Source organism: Bubalus kerabau, chromosome X, assembly GCF_029407905.1.
Source record: "Bubalus kerabau isolate K-KA32 ecotype Philippines breed swamp buffalo chromosome X, PCC_UOA_SB_1v2, whole genome shotgun sequence".
NCBI classification, from domain to species: Eukaryota; Metazoa; Chordata; class Mammalia; order Artiodactyla; family Bovidae; genus Bubalus; species Bubalus kerabau.
This window is the reverse complement of record NC_073647.1, coordinates 99,447,999-99,462,195: the sequence shown is the minus strand read 5'-3', so window position 1 is coordinate 99,462,195 and position 14,197 is coordinate 99,447,999. Positions and strand designations below refer to the sequence as shown.

Below are 14,197 nucleotides of genomic sequence, written 5' to 3'. Positions count from 1 at the left end.
ATTTGAAATATAGGACTGCCAGATACTGAGGTTTTTGTATTTTCCCACTGTACCTTGCTGCTTGAACACATGATGGGAGATAACTGAATATAACTATTAGACAGTGGGGCCCCAAGAAAGCTTGCAAAAGGCCAGGATATAGAAATTGTTATTATGTCAACATGGCCAGTTCCTTGAAAACTATAGGCCCAGATCTGTGATGTATGGCTGGCTGGCTCAAAATAATTAGCATTACCATTGTTGTCCCTCCATCCACCAGTGTTTCTAGCTTGCTGTTCCTCTACCCCTAGCCCTACTGAACTCCAGGGGATAATTCCTCTGGGGATGGTCCCCAGTTTCTGGCCTTTCTGTCTTACCTTTCCAGCTCACCTCAGTAGAGTTAAGGGCTGAGGACTTCAAAGAGCACAGTGAGCTCTGGCCTGTCTCCAGAGCTTTCAGCTGCATTTCCTGCTAAGGTCTCAGCTCCAGTATAGGAAGCAGAACTGGAAAACTTTCGCAGATCCAGCTCTGTGCATTCAACGGGAGTGTGGACCCAGTGGGAATGGCTCTCTGAGGCACAGGAGGCCAAGGTAAAAGATTCTTGTATGGGGAAGCCATGAGTTGAGCTGCCGTTGTCATCTAGGATGGAATTAAGTGGCTGGGTCTCAAATATGCTTTCACTCAGTGGAGACTCAGGGCTGGTCTTCTGGCCAGGTGGTATGGGGAAGAGAGATTCTTCCTCTGCTGTCTCGCCAGCCTCATACTGCAGTGAACCTCCTGCAACTTGAAACAGAAAGCCACTGGGTCAGAGGAAGCCAAAAGTAGGGGCTCCTCTCAGTGGAGCAGCTGGTCCTGAGCACAAAATTGGGAAATATCTGGGAACTAGTACACTCCTCCCCATCCCTGAGAATCAGAGCATATAGCACCAGGCTAAGATGATACAGTTGAGAAACACATTTACATTGGGGTATCAGATTGAGGCTACCTGGTGGTGGATCAGAGAAAAAGGAATTTCCCCAGAGAAAGAGAATCCTTTGTGGGAAACAGGAGTTTAACAATCTCCACTCTAGGTTTGGCAATGAGCTTTATTTCCTGGTGCTATTCCTGTGTATATGTTGTGTTATATGGCAAAAGGCAATTTTCAGGTGGAATTAAGATTATGGACCTTAAACTAGGTAGATTATCCTGGATTTCCCAAGTGGGCCCAATGTAATCACACGTGTCCTTATAAAGGGAATATGGAGTAAGAAGAGTCAGAGAGAGTATCAAATATGTGAAATAAAAAGGACTTGACCACCATTGGTAGTTTTGAAAATAGGAAGCGGTCATAAGCCAAAAAGCAGGTGGTATACAGAAACTGGAACTGGCTTTCAGCAAGGAAATGGGGCCTCAGCCCTATAACTGCAAGGAACTGAATTTTTCTATCTTTCTGAATGATTCAGGAAGTAGATTATCTTCTGAAGCCTCCAGAAAGGGATATAGCCTTGGCAACACCTTGATTTCAGCCTCGTTAGACTCTAAGTGGAGATCCAGCCAAGCTTACAAAGCTTTTGATCTATGCAAATGGTAAGATAATAAATGAGTGTTATTTTAAGCTATTAACTTTGCAATACTTTAGCTTCCTCATGCGAAGAGTTGACTCACTGGAAAAGACCCTGATGCTGGGAGGGATTGGGGGCAGGAGGAGAAGGGGATGACAAAGGATGAGATGGCTGGATGGCATCACTGACTCGATGGACATGAGTTTGGGTGAACTCGGGAATTGGTGATGGACAGGGAGGCCTGGCATGCTGTGATTCATGGGGTTGCAAAGAGACGGACACGACTGAGTGACTGAACTGAACTGAATTTACTATAGAAGTGATAGAAAATTAATATGCCTTTCATGCATAAATCTGATTCAACATCAGGTTACAAACTAAGAGCCTATGGGATGTGTATTTGTTTGACCCCTGCATTGTGGCTTTGGTTGCTTTTAATTACAACTCATTGCTAGAACTTAACACTATTTCATACAAAAATTTAGATTCTTGGCTTCTCTTGAAAATTCAGAAGGTTTTGAAACATTGAATATTCCTACATGGTAATAAACAGCTAAAGCTGGGTAGTAGATTCCCTTTAGACAGGGGATGAACTATTCAGTTTGTCACAATTCTTACTTCTCTCTATTGTACCTTATGTTGGATCCAATTCACATATTAATCTCACCTATACAAGCCCAGTATGCATAAAAGTCAGTGACTTCTGATAAACACCTTCCCCAAATGAGAAAATGTCTTACCCTATTTCCCCTATGGAGAACATGATACCTGCCCTCGTATCCTCAGAGAAGAGTGCTGCATTATTATTTTGAAGACAGAGGAGGCGCCCAGAAAGGTTACTTATTTCCCCTCTCCTAAGGCAGGGGGAGGGAAACAGGCAGCTCTCAAATATTGCTTCATCTTCTTCCTTCTGGGCTCTGGAGCCAACATATTTCATTGCCCATGCCCAGGGATTGGCCAACTGCCCTTATTTGAGAAACTGGCCTCCAAAGTCAGAAACAAGATGGTTCACCCTGAGCCACAATGTTCCGGGAGACATCAGAGAGTAGAGGTGAGAGAAGCAGAGTTTTAGAAGGATCATAAAGGGATAATAAGGAAATGGCAACCCACTCCAGTATTATTTCTTGAAGAATCCCATGGACAGAGGAATCTGGCAGGCTACAGTCCATGGGGTCGCAAGAGTCAGACCCGACTTAGCGACTAAACCACTAAGGGATAATAGTGTTCCCCTTGTGCCCTGCATCCCTGGAAATTCTAGATTTATCTCCACTTAAGTGGTAGAGTCAAACATATCTGCTAGTCCTTTTGAAAATCATATAGCAGGCCCTAGATCTGAACCTGTAAAAGGCAGGTCTATATAAGCAGTATCTTTATACAGAGAGGTTGAAAAAAGTTGTGTTGCTTTGGATCCAATATCCAGTAGACTGATGAGGAGTCCTAAGCATCTGTGTATCTATTAGAATGTGTCTTCCCTTTATTAAGTCAACTCCATTTACTAGCCTGGGTTCCTATTTTGGTGTTTCTGTTTAGCTCTCAGCTCCCTTGAGGGCACTGAAGGTACACCAAGACTCAGTACTCTTGATTAAAAATTTAACCCCTTGTTTGGTTTTGGCCTGCCACCATCCCACCTCCCTCATATTTGCCCTCAGTGACCTGGAATTTCTGCCTCACATTCTTGGCTAATGGCTGGACTTGTGCTGAAAACAGATCATGATGTTATCCTGACTTTAAATCTCCTATGGGCTGGGCCAGACCTCTTTGGGTATCATTACTGTCTGAGAAAAAATGTCTAATTTTGTGAATTCCTCTGGACATTGGACTCTGTTACTCACATCTGGTATATCACTATACTGATAACCAGACCTCACTCACTTTAATTATAGTCACGTCTCATTCCAGCCAGCCTTCCTCCTTTCCTGACATGCTCCAGAATCTATACCTATTTGTAGAAATGACTAGCTAGAAAAGAACTTAGAAATTACCTCTATCATTTTAAAGGTTAAGGAGAAAGATTTAAATATTAAGGATAAAGAAGCTAGATGACTTATCTGAAATTACACAGTGATTTAGAGGTAGATTTAGAACCTAGGTCTCCAGATGCCTTTCTCAAGGGTTTTCCCATAATGTTGTAGTCCTTTATGAACTCCCATACCTTAATGAACCAGGTCCCATAAACTCACAGGGTCACCCTCAATTATCTCTGAAGTCTTGTGCCCATTGCTACCCCCAGATAATCTACCTTTGAGGCTTTTCATCACTGTAGGGAAAGTCCATTAACTCTCAATCCCAGAAAGTTCCTCTATTCAGCTAGTCAGAAACTTGTTCCTGATTCATGTAATATGTGAAGCAGCTACCCTTACCACGCTGGCAATGTCTGTTGAAGAACTGCTTGCAGTAGAGGAAGAAGAGCCCCAGGAAGGCCAGGGTAAACACCACGAGCAGACTGCTCACCAGTGCAACAAGTGTGGCCTCCTGAGGGGATACTGTGGGTACATCTGCCTTCACTAAGCTCAGCTGGAAGGCACCTGTGAGACAAGAAATTGGGGGAGGTCAGTCACTATAGGCAGTCAGTAGTGATCCTGACACTGGGTCTGGACTTCCTCAGGCCAGCACCCTCTCCCTAGGGTATTCTTCAATTAGGGCTGCTAAATTGGTTCTACTCCCTTGTAGAGCAAGGAAAAGTGTATAGAACAAAGTGAGGAATTCAGATCTATTGCTGATATGGTATAAATTAGTATAGCTAATTGAAGATTCACATATCTTATGGTCTTTCCATGTCACATCTAGTTATATAACCTAGAAAAATAGAAACAAACTAAAATGCTCATCAGGGCACAGGATAAATAAATCATGATATAATTCTATAATGTAATATTATATAGCATTTGAAATAAAAGACCTATATGGTTCAATATAAATAAACCAGAGGGGAAAAGTAAACTGGAGAGTATATAGTTTGATATCATTTATGCAAAATATTACAAAATTTAAAAATAGCATATATTGGCTATCAATATATATATGCATTTGCATGTATCAAAATATGGTTGGAGAGTATGGCAGAGTCATAATGCTCACCAGTTATCCACATGCTTCTCTACATATCCCAAATACCCTTGTAGTAAGGCCATCGGAGTAATTCTGGCCAATGAACTGTGAGTGGGAGTAATATATGTTACCTTCAGACTGAAATAGTTAACAGCTAATATGTCTGTCTCCTCTATCTCTTACCCTGTCCCACCAATGTGGAAGTCACATAATTTGATGGTATAGTCACAAGATGGGAGAAGACCTTTGCATAGCAAGAAGCAAACTTTTATTATATTAAACCACTGAGATTTGGGAGTTTGTTGCAGTAATATATCCTACCAACAAGATACACACAATTTTATATTACTGGTTGCCTCTGGGGAGGTAAAGAAAGACTGAAACTCAGAAACGACAGAAAAATGAGCTCCGTTTAACCTGTGGAATCTTCGTTTTAAAAAATATCTGAAGCAAATATGTACAATTTTGAGATTTATCACAATAAACTGTGGAAAATTCTGAAAGAGATGGGGATACCAGACCACCTGACCTGTCTCTTGAGAAACCTGTATGCAGGTCAGGAAGCAACAGTTAGAACTGGACATGGAACAACAGACTGGTTCCAAATAGGAAAAGGAGTACGTCAAGGTTGTATATTGTCACCCTGCCTATTTAACTCATACGAAGAGTAAATCATGAGAAACGCTGGGCTGGAGGAAGCACAAGCTGGAATCAAGATTGCTGGGAGAAATATCAATAACCTCAGATATGCAGATGACACCACCCTTTTGGCAGAAAGTGAAGAAGAACTAAAAAGCCTCTTGATGAAGGTGAAAGAGGAAAGTGAAAATGTTGGTTTAAAGCTCAACATTCAGAAAACTAAGATCATGGCATCCAGTCCCATCACTTCATGGCAAATAGATGGGGAAACAGTGGAAACGGTGGCTACTTTATTTTTTTGGGCTCCAAAATCACTGCAGATGGTGATTGCAGCCATGAAATTAAAAGACACTTGTTCCTTGGAAGGAAAATTATGACCAACCTAGACATCATATTAAAAAGCAGAGACATTACTTTGCCAACAAAGTAATGCCAACAAAGTCGTCTAGTCAAGGCTATGGTTTTTCCAGTGGTCATGTATGGATGTGAGAGTTGGACTGTAAAGAAAGCTGAGCACAGAAGAATTGATGCTTTTGAACTGTGGTGTTGGAGAAGACTGTTGAGAGTCCCTTAGACTGCAAGGAGATCCACCTAGTCCATCCTAAAGGAGATCAGTCCTGAATGTGCATTGGAAGGACTGATGTTGAAGCTTAAACTCCAATACTTTGGCCACCTGAGGCGAAGAGCTCACTCATTGGAAAAGGCCCTGATGCTGGGAAAGATTGAGGGCAGGAGAAGAAGGGGACGACAGAGGATGAGATGGTTGGATGGCATCACCAACTCAATGGACATGGGTTTGGGTGGACTCCAGGAGTTGGTGATGGACAGGGAGGCCTGACGACAGAGGATGAGATGGTTGGATGGCATCACCAACTCAATGGACATGGGTTTGGGTGGACTCCAGGAGTTGGTGATGGACAGGGAGGCCTGGCATGCTGCAGTTCATGGGGTCTCTAAGAGTCGGACATGACTGAGTGACTGAACTGAACTGAACTAAACTTAACTGATACTGTATAACTGAACATTTTTATTTTTTTATATTTTTCTGCATTTAAAATATTTTTACATGTTTGAAATACTTCATATAGACAGTAGATAGACAAAAATGATAGACATATAAATGGATAGTGATATGGCTACAGACTAGATCCTAGTATTTCAGCCTGTTACCATTCCTAACAATTAGGGACTTCTATAAACTTCAAATAAATAATCCACAAGTGTACAAATGTTATAATTTATAAAGTGCTTCTAACCTATTATTTCTTTAGAAATAGCATCCCACAAGGTATGAAGAACAATTTTCATGACTTACATTTTTTTCAGATAAGGGAAATGAAGTTCAATGAGTTCCAATGATTTTTAGAAGGTTACACAGAAAATATATTGTGAAACTATTATTCAAATGTAACAGATTCTCTTGCCAATCTACCCTATAGGAAGGAGGAGGAGAGGGTAGGGGAAGACTTTTCTACCCCATTTTGCTGTCATCCAATGGATTGGGGAAGAAAGGGGAGAAGAGAACTGGATACACACACTGAACTTCAGAGGTGGGTGTCTGTTTTGTGCACGGGATACATTCTTGATCTTGTAGGCCTCCAATACGTGTCTTTTGGTAGAATCTGTGGTCAGAACAAAAAGAAATGGCAAGGTGATCAAACAAGCAATGTACTTGGATTGGTCTGTCTTGAACCATAGGCAGCTTCTAAGAGTCTTGCCCTCTAGGAAGCCATCTCTCATTCTGACTACTCTTGAGTTCTCTGCCTCTGTGTCTGTTTCTGACTTAGAATTCCAGACTCCTCACCTCTTCCCCCATTCACCAGACCCTATAGCCAAAGAGGAACTGGTCTCACAAGAGAAGGAAACACTGCTTTGATACCAACTGCTTCTTAATCTCTTTTAGATATACAATGAGATTTACCTTGAAACTTGGGTCTGAGCAAAGTATGCCAGCATGATAAAAAAAAAAAAAAAAGCTGTTTACAACTCATCTATAACTGACTGTGTGGTAGGCACTTTATAGGAGGATCTTCAGAAGATACTGTTTTGCCCTTATGGGAGCTTAACCTCATCAATATATGGACAGTTAGAATACTTCAACTAGGCTGAGAGGTAAGGGTCAGTGAGATCTCCAAGGGCTAGAGAAGGACAAGAAGAGTTTGACCTCATACAGAAGGCTCACCTGGGCAGACAGTTCCCACAGATGGCATTAGAGGTAGCTGTACAATTGGCCTTCTGGATACGATTGATGACAGCACAGGTGATGCAAGTCTGACATCTATGGTGTCCCCAGCTGCTTTTGTATCTGCGGGGAGGGCAGGCTGTGCAGTATGCATCTCCACCCTCTCCATAACCACAATCCTGTAGAGAAATGTGAGTTACTAACATTACAAAAATTTTGAGATAGGATTAGCTATGGGACTAGTGGACACTGCACAGAGCAACATTTTACAAACTGCAGGTTGCAACCCATTACTGAATCATGACATCAATTTAAAAGGTTTCAACCAGTTAGTATTGAAAGCTGAAATAAGATAAAATAAAATAATGACACTAAATATCAGAGTGAAGAGCATGTACTAAAGCTAGGTATTTATATCAATTATCATAAGCTAGGTCAGTTCAGTACAGTTCACTTGCTCAGTCATGTCCGACTCTTTTCGACCCAATGGACTGCAGCACGCCAGGTCTCCCTGTCCATCATCAACTCCCTGAGTTTACTCAAACTCATGTCCATTGAGTCAGTGGTGTCGTCCAACCATCTCATCCTCTGTAGTCCCTCTCTCCTCCCGCCTTCAATCTTTCCCAGCATCAGGGTCTTTTCCAATAAGTCAGCTCTTCGCATCAGGTGGCCAACATATTGGAGTTTCAGCTTCAGCATCAATTCTTCCAATGACTATTCAGAACTGACTTAATTTAGGATGGATTGGAACTCTTTGCAGTCCAAGGGACTCTCAAGAGTCTTCTCCAACACCACAGTTCAAAAGCATCAATTCTTCTGTGTTCAGCTTTCTTTATAGTCCAACTCTCACATCTATACATGACTACTGGAAAAACCATAGCTTTGACGAGATGGACCTTTGTTGGCAAAGTAATGTCTGCTTTTTAATATGCTATCTAGGTCGGTCATAACTTTTCTTTCAAGGAGCAAGCTTCTTTTAATTTCATGGCTGCAATCACCATCTGCAGTGATTTTGGAGCCCCAAAAGATAAAGTCTGTCACTGTTTCCCCATCTATTTCCCATGAAGTGATGGGACCAGATGCCATGATCTTGGTTTTCTGAATGTTGAGTTTTAAGCCAACTTTTTCACTCTCCTCTTTCACTTTCATCAAGAGGGTCTTTAGCTCTTCACTTTCTGCCATAAGGGTGGTATCATTTGCATATCAGAGGTTATTGATATTTATCCCGGCAATCTTGATTCCAGCTTGTGTTTCATCCAGCCCAGCATTTCTCATGATGTACTCTGCATATCAGTTAAAAAAGCAGGGTGACAATATACAGCCTTGACATACTCCTTTTCCTATTTGGAACCAGTCTGTTGCTCCATGTCCAGTTCTAACTGTTGCTTCCTGACCTGAATACAGATTTCTCAAGAGACAGGTCAGGTGGTCTGATATTCTGGTCTATTTAAGAATTTTCCATATTTTGTTGTGATCACACAGTCAAAGCTTTGGCATAGTCAATAAAGCAATAATAGATGTTTTTCTGGAACTTGCTTGCTTTTTCAATGACCCAACGGATGTTGGCAATTTGATCTCTGGTTCCTCTGTTTTTTTTTTTTTTTTTCTAAAACCAGCTTGAACATCTGGAATTTCATGGTTCACATACTGTTGAAGCATGGCTTGGAGAATTTTGAGCATTACTTTACTAGCATGTGAGATGAGTGCAATTGTGTGGTAGTTTGAGCATTCTTTGGCATTGCCTTTCTTTGGGATTGGAATGAAAATTGACCTTTTTCAGTCCCGTGGCCACTGCTGAGTTTTCCAGATTTGCTGGCATATTGCGTGCAGCAGTTTCACAGCATCATCTTTAGGATTTTAAATAGCTCAACTGAATTCCATCACCATCACTAGTTTTGTTTGTAGTGATGCTTCCTAAGACCCACTTGACTTCACAGTCCAGGATGTCTGGCTCCAGGTGAGTGATCATACTATTGTGATTATCTGGGTTGTGAAGATCTTTTTTGTGTAGTTCTTCCGTATATCCTTGCCACCTCTTCTTAATATCTTCTGCTTCTGTTACGTCTATACCATTTTTGTCATTTATTGTGCCCATCTTTGCATAAAATGTTCCCTTGGTACCTCTAATTTTGTTGAAGAGATTTCTAGTCTTTCTCATTCTATTGTTTTTCTCTATTTATTTGCATTAATCACTGAGGAAGGCTTTTTTTTTTTTATCTCTCCTTGCTATTCCTTGGATCTCTGAATTCAAATGGTTGTATCTTTCCTTTTCTCCTTTGCCTTTCACTTCTCTTCTTTTCACAGCTATTGGTAAGGCCTCCTCAGACAACCATTTTACCTTTTTAGATTTCTTTTTTTGGTGATGGTCTTGATCCCTGACTCCTGTACAATGTCATGAACCTCTGTCCATAGTTCTTCAGTCACTTTGTCTATCAGATCTAATCCCGTCAATCTAGTTCTCACTTCCACTGTATAATTATACGGGCTTTCTTTAGGTCATACCTGAATGGTTTAGTGGTTTTCCCTAGTTTCTTCAATTTAAGTCTGAATTTGGCAATAAGGAGTTCATGATCTGAGCCACAGTCAGCTCCCAGTCTTGTTTTTGCTGACTGTATAGAGCTTCTCCATCTTTGGCTACAAAGAATATAATCAATCTGATTTCGGTATTGACAATCTGGTGATGTCCATTTGTAGAGTCTTCCCTTTTGGGTAGGCAATGCTATGATAGAAAAGCAAACTCCAAACTTCTATGTCTCAAAAGAACAAAAAGTTATTTATTCATCACACTATTTGGCTACCAGAGATTTCCTAGGGGCTCTGCCTTGACTACATAGGATGACAGAGGCTTCATTTTTATGCTGCTATGATTGGAGCATCAGAGAAAAGAAAATATTGTGAGCTTATCAAAGACGCTTACTCCTTGGAAGGAAAGTTATGACCAACCTAGATAGCATATTCAAAAGCAGAGACATTACTTTGCCAGCAAAGGTTTGTCTAGTCAAGGCTATGGTTTTTCCTGTGGTCATGTATGGATGTGAGAGTGGGACTGCGAAGAAGGCTGAGCGCCAAAGAATTGATGCCTTTGAACTGTGGTGTTGGAGAAGACTCTTGAGAGACCCTTGGACTGCAAGGAGATCCAACCAGTCCATTCTGAAGGAGATCAGCACTGGGATTTCTTTGGAAGGAATGATGCTAAAGCTGAAACTCCAGTACTTTGGCCACCTCATGCAAAGAGTTGACTCCTTGGAAAAGACTCTGGTGCTGGGAGGGATTGGGGGCAAGAGGAGAAGGGGACGACAGAGGATGAGATGACTGGATGGCATCACTGACTCGATGGATGTGAGTCTGAGTGAACTCCGGGAGTTGGTGATACACACGGGGGCCTGGCATGCTGCGATTCATGGGGTCGCAAAGAGTCGGACAGGACTGAGCGACTGATCTGATCTGATCTGATCATTAGTAACTACAAAGCAAAATAAAATACAGTTCTATAATGTGCCAGAGGAGGGGATCTGGAAATATTTGACAATGAAGTCTAATCACTACCTATCCTCAGTATAATTTTATAGAACTTTTACAGATAAAATATGTAAGCATATGTTAGGTTGTGACAAAAAATTTGTTTCTTACATTTTATTGAAGTATATATAGTTGACACAACATTATATTAGTTTCAGGGGTACAACAGTGATTCAATAATTTTTATAGATTACACATCATACAAAGTTATTATATTATTGACAATAATCTCTGTAATGTACATTATATCCCCGTGAGGTATTCATTTTTTAATTGGTAGTTTATACCTCTTAATTCCCTTCACCTATTTTCCCCCTACCCCTATCCTCCTCACCTCTGGCAAACACTAGTTTATTCTCTGTATCTGTGTGTCTATTTTTGTTTGGTTAGAATTGTTTATTTGTTTTTAGATGTTTTTGGATGTCACATGTAGGTGAAAACATACAGTATTTTTTTTTCTCTGTCTGATTTCACCTATTTTACTCTACCTCTCTCCTCTCTGGCAACCACTATCTTGTTCTCTACATGTGTAATTCTGTCTCAGTTGTATTTCACTTTTTTTTTGTTTTATATTTTTAGATTCCACATGTAAGTGAAAACATACAACATGTGTCTTTCTCTCTGACTTATTTCACTTCACATTATACCATCTAGATCCATCCATGTTGTTGTAAATGACAAGGTTTCATTTTTATGGCTGAGTAACATTTCCTTGTATATATCTAGACTATATCTTCTTTATTCATTCATCTGTTGAAGGACACTTAGGTTGCTTCCACATCTTGGCTATTATAAATAATGCTGCAATAAATACTGGGGTGCATATATCTTTTGTTTTCATACCAGAAATGAATTAGTGCTTTCATTTTCTGGATCAAATGGTAGCTTTTCATTGATGTATCAAGTGGTAGTTCTATTTTTAATTTTTTTGAGGAAACTTTATAGTGTTTTCCATAATGGTTGCACCAATTTACATTCCCACCAACAGTACATGAGGGTTCTCTTTTTTTTTTTTCTACATCCTCTCCAACATTTGTTATTTCTTGTCTTTTTTATAATCGCCATTCTAAGATATATAAGGTGATATCTCATTGTGATTTTGATTTCCATTTTCCCTGATGATTAGTGATGTTGAACGTTTTTTCACATGTCTATTGGCCATCTATATATCTTCTTTAGAAAAATGTCTATTCTGGTCCTCTGCCCATTTTTATTTAATTTAAATCTATTTATTTTAATTGGAGTTTAATTACTTTACAATATTGTATTGGTTTTGCCATATATCAACATGAATCCACCACGGGTGTACACGTGTTCCCCATCTTGAGCTGCCCCCCCACACCTCCCTCCCCATACCATCCCTCTGGGTCATCCCAGTGCATCAGCCCCAAGAATCCTGTATCCTGCATCGAACCAGGACTGGTGACTCATTTCTTATATGATATTATACATGTTTCAATGCTATTCTCCCAAATCATCCCACCCTCTCCCTCTCCCACAGAGTCCAAAAGACTGTTCTATACATCAGTGTCTCTTTTGCTGTCTCGCATACAGGTTTATTGTAACCATCTTTCTAAATTCCATATATATGAGTTAGTATACTGTATTGGTGTTTTTCTTTCTGGCTTACTTCACTCCAGTTTCATCCACCTCATTAGAACTGATTCAAATGTATTCTTTTTAATGGTTGAGTAATACTCCATTGTGTATATGTACCACAGCTTTCTTATCCATTCATCTGCTGATGGACATCTAGGTTGCTTCCATGTCCTAGCTATCGTAAACAGTGCTGTGATGAACAATGGGGTACACGTGTCTCTTTCAATTCTGGTTTCCTAGATGTGTATGCCCAGCAGTGGGATTGCTGGGTCATAAGGCAGTTCTATTTCCAGGTTTTAAGGAATATCCACACTGTTCTCCATAGTGGCTGTACTAGTTTGCATTCCCACAAACAGTGTAAGAGGGTTCCCTTTTCTCCACACCCTCTCTAGCATTTATTGTTTGTAGATTTTGGATCGCAGCCATTCTGACTGGCGTGAAATGGTACCTCATTGTGGTTTTGATTTGCATTTCTCTGATAATGAGTGATGTTGAGCATCTTTTCATGTGTTTGTTAGCCATCTGTATGTCTTCTTTGGAGAAATGTATATTTAGTTCTTTGGCCAATTTTTTGATTGGGTTGTTTATTTTTCTGGAATTGAGCTGTAGGAGTTGCTTGTATATTTTTGAGATTAGTTGTTTGTCAGTTGCTTCGTTTGCTTTATTTTCTCCCATTCTGAAGGCTGCCTTTGCACCTTGCTTATAGTTTCCTTTGTTGTGCAGAAGATTTTAATTTTAATTAGGTTCCATTTGTTTGTTTTTCTTTCATTTCAAATATTCTGGGAGGTGGGTCATAGAGGATCCTGCTGTGATTTATGTCGGAGAGGGTTTTGCCTATGTTCTTCTCTAGCAGTTTTATAGTTTCTCGTCTTACGTTTAGATCTTTAGTCCATTTTGAGTTTATTTTGGTGTATGGTGTTAGAAAGTGCTGTAGTTTCATTCTTTTACAAGTGGTTGACCAGTTTTCCCAGCACCACTTGTTAAAGAGATTGTCTTTTCTCCATTGTATATCCTTGCCTCCTTTGTCAAAGATATGGTGTACAAAGGTGCATGGATTTATCTCTGGGCTTTCTATTTTGTTCCATTGATCTATATTTCTGTCTTTGTGCCAGTATCATACTGTCTTGATGACGGTGGCTTTGTAGTAGAGCCTGAAGTCAGGCATGTTGATTCCTCCAGTTCCATTCTTCTTTCTCAAGATTGCTTTGGCTATTCGAGATGTTTTGTATTTCCATACAAATTGTGAAATTATTTGTTCTAGCTCTGTGAAAAATACCATTGGTAGCTAGATAGGGATTGCATTGAATCTATAGATTGCTTTGGGTAGTATACTCATTTTCACTATATTGATTCTTCTGATCCATGAACATGGTATATTTCTCTATCTATTAGTGTCCTCTGATTTCTTTCACTAGTGTTTTATAGTTTTCTATATATAGGTCTTTAGTTTCTTTAGGTAGATATATTTCTAAGTATTTAATTCTGTTCGTTGGTGAATGGAATTGTTTCCTTAATTTCTCTTTCTATTTTCTCATTATTAGTGTATAGGAATGCAAGGGATTTCTGTGTGTTGATTTTATATCCTGCAACTTTACTGTATTCACTGATTAGCTCTAGTAATTTTCTGGTGGAGTCTTTAGGGTTTTCTATGTAGAGGATCATGTCATTTGCAAATAGTGAGAGTTTTAAT

General features: G+C 40.0%; 1 protein-coding gene across 4 annotated transcripts in view; it reads right to left on the bottom strand.

Annotated features, from left to right (window-relative positions):
- Window positions 1-14,197, bottom strand: part of EDA2R (ectodysplasin A2 receptor) — a 123,167-nt gene that overhangs the window by 21,392 nt on the left and 87,578 nt on the right. The window contains exons 3-6 of one of the 4 annotated variants that reach the window (XM_055565185.1): window positions 7,390-7,568; window positions 6,744-6,829; window positions 3,875-4,045; window positions 357-762 (exon numbers count right to left, since the gene is read on the bottom strand). In XM_055565185.1, coding sequence (XP_055421160.1) covers window positions 380-762; window positions 3,875-4,045; window positions 6,744-6,829; window positions 7,390-7,568 — 819 coding nt within the window. In that variant the 3' untranslated portion in view covers window positions 357-379. The remainder of the gene's footprint in view (window positions 1-356; window positions 763-3,874; window positions 4,046-6,743; window positions 6,830-7,389; window positions 7,569-14,197) is intronic. The other 3 variants (XM_055565186.1, XM_055565187.1, XM_055565189.1) reach the window with 3 other exon arrangements.